The sequence below is a fragment of the Mus pahari genome, chromosome 2 (genome assembly GCF_900095145.1).
Source record: "Mus pahari chromosome 2, PAHARI_EIJ_v1.1, whole genome shotgun sequence".
Classification (NCBI taxonomy): Eukaryota; Metazoa; Chordata; class Mammalia; order Rodentia; family Muridae; genus Mus; species Mus pahari.
In genome coordinates, this window is record NC_034591.1 from 26,503,920 (window position 1) to 26,516,114 (window position 12,195).

The window sequence follows — 12,195 nt, forward strand, 5'->3', positions numbered from 1 at the left end:
GGCCACTAACCTGTCAGTAAGAATGTGCCAGTGGTCGCGGGGCTCATCTTGAGTGTCCCCCGACCCTTTCCCGTCCAAGCACAAGGGTCTCCCAGCTCCCACCACCAGAATAATAGCATTCTTGGCCTGCCTAAGCCGACCGTCCTCGATCCTCCCCTCCCCTCCCTTTCTTTTTTTTTCCTCCCAGCTTGGCCAGTTCAGCATCGTGCACCCCCCCTTCCTGAGCCCATGCTGCCCCTAGCGGCGGGCCAAAGCGGTGCATGCCGCGCCCCCACCCCATCCCCCCAGGCGCCCGCCCACGCGCCCCCCCTCCGCCCCCGCTGCTCGCGAAGCACGCTGGGATTTGGCGCCCCCCTCCTAGGATCTCTCTATATAAGGCAAGCAGTCCGGGCTCCCGGTACACGCGTTTCCAACTCGAGTTGGTGTGTGTCGAAGAATCCTGACCAACTACGACCTGGGGAGAGCAGCCAACCGAGAAGCTCCACCGAGCCTCGCCTAGGTCCGCTGCGCGGGCTGCGGTCCGGAGCCTTCTCCGGACCGCGGTCACCCAGTGGACCGGGCCATCGCCGGACCCCTCATCCTTCGTGACATCGCAGAGGACTCCTCGTGAGGTGAGTATGCGGTTAGGGTTTTTTTTTTTTACCCCCCAAAAATGATCACACGCAATCCCCGTTTTACATCGGGAGCTGCGGGAGATAAAGTAGCGCCCCCCAGACTATCTCCTCGCAAATTTTGTCACGCCTTCAGCGGCCGGATCCTGAGACGAGAGCGTGGAAAGCAAGTCTTCACGGCTTCGGGTCCGCGACTTCGGTTTCCACGACTCGCGTCCAGAATTGGTCAGTAGACGCATGAGCTGCGGACAGCGATGAGCTGCAGACGCACATGAGCTACCGACCGAATTGCATTGGGATGAGCTCCCCCAGATACGCTACAAAGTGATCGGCTCGGCTACTCTTAAATGCCGCGCTACAAACGGATTGCGCTGCAGACGGCCACGTCTTAAAGCGCTGTGATGAACTAACGGGCGCTTCTTGCGCTACGAAATCCTAATAGGCGCTTCATGCGCTACAAAATAGTCATAGGCGCTTCACGGGCTACAAAATACTCATAGACGCTTCAAGCGCTACGAACTGATGGGCGCTTCTTGCGCTTCGATCACCTAACAGGCGCTTCATGCGCTTCGCTGTACTAATGGGCGCTTCATGCGCTTCCATGTACTAATGAGCGCTTAATGCGCTTCGCTGTACTAATGGGCGCCTCATGCGCTTCGCTGTACTAATGGGCGCCCCACGCGCTTCAGTGTACCAACGAGCAAACGAAACGGGGCGAACAGGGGAACCTGCGAACCGGCGCTTCGAGCACTACCAACCAGCCCGAACTACGGCGATACGCAAAACCCGATTTGTGCTTCACGCACTCAATTCGGAAAGCTGCAGCAGGAGAGTAACCAAACGCAAAAGCGCAACAAGAGTGAATTTAGAAAAGGCGCTATAAACTGCGGCACAGGCGTAAGACCTGCAGCCTCTTAAGCTACACGGAAAGTCGCGTTGGGAATACGAGAGAGAGAAAATGTATAACTCTCTCCTTGGTGAGGGGATAACACAGGTTCGCCTTTCGGGATCAAAACTGGCTGCGTTTTCCTGTCGGACGGTTATCTGCATGATGGTGGTGGTGCTGGTGGTAGACAAAATGGAGCCCTGGGAGGCCAAAATTGGTTTTAACATTCTGCCCACGTAACTCCTGCTTACGGCAGTGGAGTGGAGGGGTGCTGGATTTTGGAGATGGCGGAATGGTCTGCCTTGTCTAGTGGTGATTGATTGAGGTGACGGTGCGGTGGACTTGGGGGCACGAATGGGTGTCCAGCAACAGTTTGTGGAAACTGTCCGGTTTGCTGGGTGGGCCCGAGGCCGAGGTGGGAGGCGGGAGATGATGGGAGGTGGGAGATGATGGGAGGCGGGAGATGATGGGAGGTGGGAGATGATGGGAGGTGGGGGTTCGCTCTTGCTGCACGGAAGGGATCTGGTGGTTGGGAGCTGCTGGGAGGGGTCTGGGGAGGTAGGGGGGCGGGGGGAGGCATGCAGTCATTCTGCAGCCCTGTTGTAGCCAGTCTCAGACCTGCCCCGCCCATCCTAGCCTTGCCTCATCTGCAGAGAGGCCGCGCGCCTCGCCTGTCGCGCGCTTTTCCAGAACATGCTTCCAAAGGCCCAACCTCCCAAGTGCTGACGCCTTAGAGCCAGCCTACCTGGTCCCCGCCCCCAAGGCCCGCCTCCTCTGAGGTGGCCTGCCTAGCCCCCGCCCCCAAGGCCCGCCTCCTCTGAGGCAGGCCGGCCCAGGCCCCGCCTCTCTAACTGTTCAGCTCCTCCCCAGAGCTCCTCCAAGGAGCCCCAGAGCCCCGCCTGCCCCCAGCCTGCTTGCGCCTGCGCAGTGCGGACTGCACCCCTCCCTTCAGGTTTGCCTCCAGTGCGCATGTGCGCCTCTGCCTGTCTGAGCCTGGCTGCACAGCCCCGCCTCCCTGCGGTTTCTCTGTTGCGCGGTTTTATTTTTTGTCCACAGGTGTCTAGTAAATAGAAGGATAATAAGAATAATTAACAACAACAATAATAAGTATACCTGACATGCATAAGCACTTTTAATAAGTGCATTGCATTATTAAATAAAAAGATCCCACAATTAAAACTCCTGATAGTGGGATATGGGAACTTGTAAAAAAAGCCTAGCTGATGCCTTGAAGCAATGAAAACTATTACTTATTTTAAATTAAAAATTAAATTTAAAAATATTTTCATATTTAATTATTTGATCAAGACACCATTGGACTTCCTGGAATTAGATGCTTTGGAAAATACAAAGCCAGAGGTGACTAGCACTGTGTTTCTGAGGAGTTTTTAGGGGTTTGGGTGTTACGGCTTGGCTTCTGAGAGAGATGTTTGTTAGCATAGAAAAGGGTTGTTGTTGTTGTTGTTGTTGTTGTTGTTGTTGTTTTTAGAACATTCTAGGTGATTAACCCTGCTTGGCACCTAGTAAGGATTCATTAAATGTGTTAAATGGCCAGAATAAATTAATTATTCATTGTCTTGCTGCTGGCCTTCAGGCTTTTTTGAAATTTTGTTCCTTTTTCTTAAGGTGCTTTGCTGTCCTGAGTTGAGTTGCTGGCCCTTTTGAAAACACATTTAAAAGTTTCTTTTTAAAAAAGTATGGTTTTGAACTCCAGTAACGTAAGCTGTAATTATAATGTGAATCAACTAAATTATATTCCAAATAATTAGCTTTTTTCATAAAAAGCTAATTATTTGTTATTCCAAGTAATTAGCTTTTTTCATAAAAAGCTAATTATTTGGTGTCCCAAGTAATTAGCTTTTTTCATAAAAAGCTAATTTAAATTTGGGGCAAGTGGGTTATTAATGCTACATATTGACATTTCAAATTTGTGTGATATAACAGGGTGGTTACATTGCGGGACAGAGATGGTTACAACTGGCTTAATTAAACATCTGTGTAATTTACAGAGAAGCCAAATAGAAATGTTTCTAAATTAATGAAGAAATTTAAAAAATAAATCTGGTTCCATATTATATACTATGAGCCAGAATTTTGTTAAAGAGAGAAATAGGGGGCTTTTGCTCCCCTAATCTCTTGCCTTCCTAGTGCCCCTCCCTAATATATAACTATCTGTGGGAAATATATGCTTATAATTACAGCTTGAAATGCATGCTTTGCTTTGGGAATTTTATCTGCATATTAAAGAGATTCAAAACATTGAAAATTCTATGCAAATTACATTTCACAGATAATTCACATAATATTAAGAAAAAGATATAAAATTTTAAAGCAACTAAAAGTTCCTTAATGGTGTTTCATTTCATAATGAGACATTTACATATGATTTTATTTACTGTTGTTGCTCTTTGTGTTTGGGGGAATTAAAATTACTTTGAAGAAGTCATTGTAAAGGGTTAATAATTAATCAGGTGTATTTACGTATTTGCTTATTTATTTATTCTTAATTGATTAAAACTTAATTATCATATAGGAAAATGGTCCTGTCTCAAGCAGCTGGCTTATACAGTGTGAACTTTCAGTTCTCAGGAATGGGAGCTCTTAGCAGCCTCATCCCCCCCCCCCAGTCCAGCCCTTCATGAGGGGTTGTGAGGAGCCACAATTTTTAAGTCAAATTAAAACAAAGTCAAAGTGCTCCTTGCCTGTCATCAACCTGTCCTGCCCCACAGTAAACATTGTCATTACTTGTTTATGGTTACTGTTAACCAGTTTGCTCAATACCGTATAACTTCTTATTGGTTAAACTACTGAACTTTGGAGTAGAGTCCCACCCCACAATTGCAAGCCCACCCCCCACTGGTGTAAGCCTGAGGCCTAGGAGTGGTGAAGGTCACAGATCTTCAACTGGTGACCTCACAAGCTAAATAAGGCACTTAATTTGTTTAACCAGCATTATATTATTAAAAACCAAAAGCAACCCCCCTTGAATATCTTGGTGGGAGGGGCACACCCTGAGTGATGTGAGTACAGTCCCTCCCCATTACCTTAACTCCAATCTCACTTTAAATTATCTTCCTGAGCATATTGATTGTTTGCTGGTTTCCTATTGCAGTTTCTAACCTATAGCTAGGTATCTTTTATAGGTGTTAATGTCCACCAGACCCTGCTTCAATAAAGCCCACCCCAGTAGGGTGTGGACCTTCCTGACCTGAGTCAGGCTGTACCAGGCCATGCTGAGACCATTTTAAGGAAGGTTTTAATTTTTATTTTGAAGTTGTCTTTCTTTTCTAGATGACAGAAGTCACACTTTAATCACCTGTGTGTTCTGCTTATTGGAAAGGCCATAGGAACAACTTAGGACAAAAGGAAAATGTCTGCAGATGGTTATGGCAGGGGAGGGGCCTAAAAGGTGTGTGTGTGGGGGGGGGACGGTGTGCTTGTTAAGAAAGCAGGGGGATGGGACAAAGATGATGAACAGGTGTCATGTGGGATGTCAGTTTTCCTCTCTTTTTTAAAATATTCAACAGGTTAAAATATTAGCTAACTTTGCTAATTAACAATTTTTTGTCTTTTTAGTTTCATGGAATTTAATTAGTGCCCATTTTTGCCTTGATTGGTAAAAGAAAAAGAAAACTTAATTTTAAACTTATGTTTGTTCAAAAGTTTAAAACTTTATGTCCTTAAACATTTATCAAGCTTTTTAAATTAAAAGTTCGTAACTATTAAAAAGTTTTAAACTTTTTGAAGGTTTTAAAACTTTCAAAAACAACTTTCAAGTTTCTAAAGCTTTAACCTTTAAGCTTAAAAGTTGTAAGCTCAGTAAACTTTTAAATTCTTTAAAAAGTTTCTAGACTGTCCAATTACAAAGTTTTTATACTTTCTAAAGTTTTAAACTTTAAACTTAAAAGTTTAAAGTTTGTAAGTTCAAACTTCTTAAAAGTTTTTTAAAACCTTCATTAAACTTTGTTAAACTTAAGTTTTTAAAGCTTTAAAGATTTAAGCTTTAAACTTAAAAGTTGCTGTAAGTGTGAACTTTCATTTTCTTTTTTTAAATTTAATAAACTTTGTTAAACTTTTTAAAAAGTTTGCTGGGCTATCTAATTACAAAGTTTTTAAACTTTTTGTTCTTTATTATAATTATTTAAATTTTGCCGTTTTGAGATCCTCACAAATACATAAGTATTAATCACTCTAATTGCAATTAACCCTATTTCTCAGGACATACATAGGCAGACACTGCTGTGATTTCACTATAATCATAATGAAAACATTTAAACTACTCTTCCCACACACACAGAGTTACCTTTTAATTTTACAAGCCTTTGGGTGGGGCCCTAAAGGCTACATACTATCAACCTTTAATGCAAATGAAGTTCTGTATTTCTTTTACTGATAAAGTAGAAATTTTAAGTATCTTTAGATTCAGGATGCCCAAGTTGCAATAGTTATAGCCCCTCCACACTTATACAGAAAGTAGCCTTCTGTTATATAATTAATAGCCTTATTAGTCAATTAACAGTTGTGATTGAGTGATTTCTACCTATGTTATCTTTTTTTAGGGTTCTTTTTTTCTTTATTAAATTATTTTATTTGTTTACATTCCAAATGTTTCCCCCCTTCCTGGTCCCCCACCCCAGAGTTCTTCACCCCATCCCCCTTCCCCTTTGCCTCTGAGAAGGTGCTCCCACCACCCTCCCACCCACCACCCCCTACCCTTCCACCCTCTCACTCCCTACCCTCCTGCCCCCCCCTTACCTATGTTTTGTAATTAAAACATGAAGAATTTAAATTGTGCTATTATTGGGCATCTTTTAAAAAAGATGTCCTAGTGTATAGCCCATTTCTTCCTAGTAGGCATCAATTAATATTTGTTTAATAATTTCCTAATAAAGTAAACTGACATCCCCATGAGCTGTTCAATGCTTTTCTGTCCCATAGAGAATTCTCCTGAGGAAGTTAATTTGTGGTCATAAAAGCAATTAGATAATCTTGTGGCTTTTGTAATAGTGGTTGTCATGAGACTTAATAATTCAGGCTTCATTGTTAAGGGTGTGCCTCTGATGTGACATTTGGCCAACTGCTTTGATTTTTTTCGGAGTTGATGAGTACAGGCATTGTGGTTTTAATACCTATGTCTTGTGTGTGTGGTTTCTTATTGATTAGGGTGTTATTTTCTCCTAAGGTTCTTATTAGTAAAAGGTATGATGTTGGAATCAATTTGCATGATTTTGAAGTTATCTTGCATAATTTGTTTCCTATTTATCTCTGCCTTGTAAGCTTCTTGCTGTATGACCTCTATACCCAAACAAACAAACAAAATCCAAACGTATTTGTTTGCAATTGTCGCCTTTCTATTATAGTTTTTAAAGGTGTATGTACTGCTGCCGAAGTGTATACATTATTAATTATAAAGAACAAGTGAAATAGTATGTTTTTCACTATTTTGTGAATGATTACCTTGTCCTCTTGAGGGTGTGTATTCTGTTGACTAATTATCAACTGATAAATAATTATCAAGGGATAGTTGAACACCTCAATCCCTGCTAATAGCGACTGCTTTGAATGTTGAATGTATGCTTCTGTTGTCATTTACAGGAACAGGAGGGTTTTAAGAACCAACCACGAGGGTCCCAGGATCCAGGGCTCCCTCCCCAGGGGAGTGAAGCCCCTCCCACCGCCGCCATGGCTGCTGCGGGTGGTTCCTCCAACTGCCCGCCCCCTCCCCCTCCCCCTCCTCCCAACAACAACAACAACAACAACACGCCGAAGAGTCCCGGTGTGCCTGACACCGATGATGAAGATGAACGCAGACATGATGAGCTCCCTGAAGACATCAACAACTTTGACGAACACATGAACAGGCAGTTTGAGAATATGAGCCTGCTGGATCAGGTGGAGTTACTTGCACAGAGTTACAGTTTCCTGGATCATTTAGATGACTTTGATGATGATGAGGACGATGACTTTGATTCAGAAACTGACCAGGATCAGCTCCCTGAGTACAGTGACGATGATGACCTGGAGCTTCAGGGTGCTGCAGCAGCCCCTATCCCCAACTTTTTCTCCGAAGATGACTGCCTTGAAGACCTTCCTGAGAAGTTTGATGGCAACCCTGACATGCTGGGTCCTTTCATGTATCAGTGCCAGCTCTTCATGGAAAAGAGCACCAGAGATTTCTCAGTTGACCGCATCCGTGTCTGCTTCGTGACAAGCATGCTGATCGGCCGTGCCGCCCGCTGGGCTACTGCCAAGCTGCAAAGATGTACTTACCTGATGCACAACTACACTGCCTTTATGATGGAGCTGAAGCATGTCTTTGAAGACCCTCAGAGACGTGAAGCTGCCAAACGCAAGATCAGACGTCTGCGCCAGGGCCCTGGACCTGTTGTGGACTACTCCAATGCATTCCAGATGATTGCCCAGGACCTGGATTGGACTGAGCCTGCCCTGATGGATCAGTTCCAGGAAGGCCTCAACCCAGACATTCGCGCAGAGCTGTCTCGCCAGGAAGCCCCCAAGACCCTGGCTGCTCTGATCACTGCCTGTATTCACATCGAGAGAAGGCTGGCCCGTGATGCTGCTGCAAAGCCCGATCCTTCACCGAGAGCCTTGGTGATGCCTCCAAACAGCCAGACCGATCCCACCGAGCCTGTGGGAGGTGCCCGCATGCGCCTGTCCAAGGAAGAAAAAGAGAGACGCCGGAAAATGAACTTGTGTCTCTACTGCGGCAACGGGGGACATTTCGCCGACACGTGTCCAGCGAAAGCCTCCAAAAATTCGCCGCCGGGAAACTCCCCGGCCCCGCTGTAGGGGGACCTTCAGCGACAGGGCCAGAACGAATAAGGTCCCCACCCTCCGAGGCTTCGACTCCGCACCTACAAGTGATGCTCCAGATTCATATGCCGGGCAGACCCACCCTGTTTGTCCGAGCTATGATTGATTCTGGTGCATCTGGCAACTTTATTGATCAAGACTTTGTCATACAAAATGCAATTCCTCTCAGAATCAAAGACTGGCCAGTGATGGTGGAAGCTATTGATGGGCATCCAATTGCCTCGGGCCCAATCATTCTGGAAACCCACCACCTGATAGTTGATCTGGGAGACCACCGTGAGATACTGTCATTTGATGTGACTCAGTCTCCTTTCTTTCCTATTGTCCTAGGAATTCGTTGGCTGAGCACACATGATCCTCACATTACCTGGAGCACTCGCTCTATTGTCTTCAACTCTGATTACTGCCGACTTCGCTGCCGGATGTTTGCACAGATACCTTCTAACTTACTGTTTACTGTGCCACAACCGAATTTGCATCCGTATCTACTTCATCATGTGCATCCGCATGTGCATCCGCATATGCATCAGCATCTGCATCAGCATCTGCATCAGTTTCTGCATCCAGATCCGCATCAGTATCCGCATCCGGATCCGCATTATCATCAGCAGCAGCAGGCGGATATGCAGCACCAACTGCAGCAGTATCTATATCAGTATTTGTACTACCATCTGTATCCGGTTATGCACCACCATCTGCCTCCAGATCAGCATGAGCATCTGCATGAGTATCTGCATCAGTATCTGCATCAGTATCTGCATCAGTTTCTGCATCACCATCTGCATCCAGATCTGCATCAGTATCTGTATCAGTATCTGCATAACCATATGAATCCGGATCCACATCACCATCCTCATCCGGATCCACATCAGCATCCAGATCCCCATCAGGATCCGCATCACCAGCCTCATCCGGATCCACATCAGCATCCAGATCCCCAGCAGGATCCCCAGCAGGATCCCCAGCAGGATGCCCAGCAGGGTCCCCAGCAGGATCCCCAGCAGGATGCCCAGCAGGATCCCCAGCAGGATCCCCAGCAGGATGCACAGCAGAATCCCCAGCAGGATCCCCAGCAGGATGCACAGCAGGATCCCCAGCAGGATCCCCATATGGATCCCCATCAGGGTCCACATCAGGATCCCCATATGGATCCACACCTGCATCCGCAACAGCATCCACAGCTGCATCCACACCAGCATCCGCAGCTGCATCCGAACGGGCATCCTAACCCGCATCAGCAGCCACCATTCTTCTACCACATGGCTGGATTCAGAATTTACCACCCTGTAAGGTATTGCTATATTCAGAATGTGTATACACCTGTTGATGAGCATGTCTATCCGGGTCACCGGGTGGTTGACCCTAACATTGAGATGATTCCTGGAGCACACAGCCTTCCCAGTGGACATTTGTACTCAATGTCTGAGTCTGAAATGAATGCTCTGCGAAATTTCGTGGACAGGAATGTGAAAGATGGGCTCATGACTCCCACTGTGGCGGCCAATGGAGCCCAAGTCCTGCAAGTGAAAAGAGGGTGGAAACTCCAAGTCACTTACAATTGCCGAGCTCCACAGAGTGGCACCATCCAAAATCAGTACCTTCGCATGTCTCTTCCAAATATGGGAGACCCTGCACACCTGGCAAGCTATGGTGAATTTGTCCAAGTTCCTGGCTACCCATATCCAGCGTATGTGTACTATACAAGTCCACATATGATGACTGCGTGGTACCCAGTAGGACGAGATGTACATGGAAGAATAATTGTTGTGCCTGTTGTAATCACCTTGTCTCAAAATACCAACCGCCAGCCTCCGGTGCCCCAGTATCCTCCTCCACAGCCACCTCCACCACCACCGCCACCTCCACCGCCACCTCCACCTCCACCAGCCTCATCCTGCAGTGCTGCGTAGAACCTGTCATGTCCTTTGTAGTCTCTGCCCTCAACTTGATCCTGTGCAGCTTCTCAATGACTGTGTGCTACTGGACCTTCTGAGGCAGAGGCATGCAGGACTAAAGTCAGTTTTCATCTTGACTGCCAATTTGTAAGTTGACAGGCCTGGGTTTTACTCTCACCATCTCAATCGCAGGCTGCCAACTGTCTTTACAAAGAAGCTGATACAAACACAGGCCATGCTGATTTCTTACAGAGGGAGAGAAGAGGAAGAGAAGAAGAAAGAGGAGGAGGAGGAGGAGGACATGACCTGCCCGTATCCTGGGCACCTTATAAAGGAAGCCAGACTTTTAGGTGCAGTATGGAAGGCTTCCGTGATTCTCTTGCTGCACCCCATGAAACTTCACCACCTTCAAACTCCACTTTCATGGTTCCGTTAATTTTCAAGGAGCAGCAACTCGACTGATTTTCTGCAACATGAAACACCTCAGCTTGAAAAGGAAGTGCTCTCTCAGACTGACTTGTGAGGGTGCCATCACATTCTGGTGCAAATCATGTGTACCCAAGAACTCTGTCATAACATCTTATCATGCCAGGAACTGGTTACCTTAAAGTGTGAAACTTTTCAACCAGAGGCTTCTGGTGGCTTCAGGTGTGTTAGGGGTTTGTAGAAAGTTGTAACCACCTCTCAGTCATGCAAGAGGGCACATCAAAAGGACTTCTAAATTTGGTACCCAAACTTGGACAAGAGCCTGTGAGTTAGTTCATTGTAACCAACTTGTCAGGAACGTCAGCAAGAATTTTCATGACTGTTGTTAATTGGCTGGAGAAACACCAGCAAAGTTTTGCAATCATCCACCCATTTGTTTGCCTTCATATGCATCTGGACATCCATCAACCACCCCTTTAGTGGCATGGACCATGAGGATGTTTAGAGAGGGGAAATGATTTTGCACCCAGATCCACACTCCATTTGAAGACATGGAATTAGAACGCCGGCATCGTCTTGAAGATATGGACTTCTACGGATGGAGCCTCTTGCTGCTACCTTGAAACATTTGTCTAACCTCTCTTTCTGTTTGATTCTCTACTATTACCATTAACCCTGCTGCAGGATTTGTCACCGTTCTGCCTGACTGCTGAGACTCCATTTTGCTGCTATGCAAGGAGATGAAAGAGGCAGGCCTAAAGGAGCAGTAGGACATAACATGGTTTTTATTTCTACCTGCTGTGAATCTTAATGGTGAAGTTTCCTTTTTCATCAGCATTTATCTCTTTGTTATCCTGACATGTTTTAATTAGTTCAGTGGGTTTTTTTTCCATTGGTGGTGGTTTTTTTTTTTTTTTTTTTTTTTTTTTGGCTGTCATTTCGATTTTGGATCACTGCGTGTTTTACAGTAATTACTTTAAATGGTGCATTTGCTTCTGATTTTTTTTTTTGAAGCATCACTTCAGTTTACCTCAGATCTCAATTCCATCCTTCCTGCATTTTTTTTTTTTTTGACTCATTTGATCTTCAAGCTGCAGAGGGCCTAGCAATGGGTCATCACCTGCAGCCCTGGCATGTACACACGGACATTTGCCACCACTGCAAGCAAAGGGTTGGAGAAGTTGGCCACCTGAGTCAGGGAAGTGGTGCTGGTGTGAGTTCACAGCTCACAGGGGACAGTGAAGCTTGACATTGACTTTGGCAGTGTGTACTATGCTCTACTCCTATATGTACTCTATAGATGTTAGGCGTTAAGGATAAGTGATTTTAAATTTACTTTATAGTACTGAAATTTTGTTAAGTTTCCTTTCTCTTGATTTATTTTGCTTCTGTTGATCAATTTTACATTAATTGTTTATATTGTTTTTTCTTTTATTTTGGCACTTCCAACAAAAATGCCTTTATTCATTTATTAGGAAGAAATTGGAGTGGCGAACACAAACTAGCAAAATTAATTAATTGGCTGTGGGCCCAAATTTGAATT

General features: G+C 45.4%; 2 protein-coding genes across 8 annotated transcripts in view; one reads left to right on the forward strand and one right to left on the reverse strand.

The window, feature by feature from the left end:
• Sgce (sarcoglycan epsilon) overlaps positions 1-237 on the reverse strand; it is a 72,429-nt gene extending 72,192 nt beyond the window's left edge. For 3 of the 7 annotated variants that reach the window (XM_021188819.1, XM_021188825.1, XM_021188814.1), the window contains exon 1: positions 11-237. In XM_021188819.1, the coding sequence (XP_021044478.1) occupies positions 11-119 (109 nt within the window). In that variant the 5' untranslated portion in view covers positions 120-237. The remainder of the gene's footprint in view (positions 1-10) is intronic. The other 4 variants (XM_021188831.2, XM_029535346.1, XM_029535345.1 and 1 more) reach the window with 2 other exon arrangements.
• A 178-nt stretch (positions 238-415) lies between these two features.
• Peg10 (paternally expressed 10) lies at positions 416-11,551 on the forward strand. Its single transcript, XM_021191300.2, is given in 3 exon segments — positions 416-611; positions 7,093-8,284; positions 8,287-11,551. Coding segments are annotated over 2 exon segments (3,060 nt in total). The 5' UTR covers positions 416-611; positions 7,093-7,179; the 3' UTR covers positions 10,242-11,551.
• Positions 11,552-12,195: the final 644 nt, after the last annotated feature.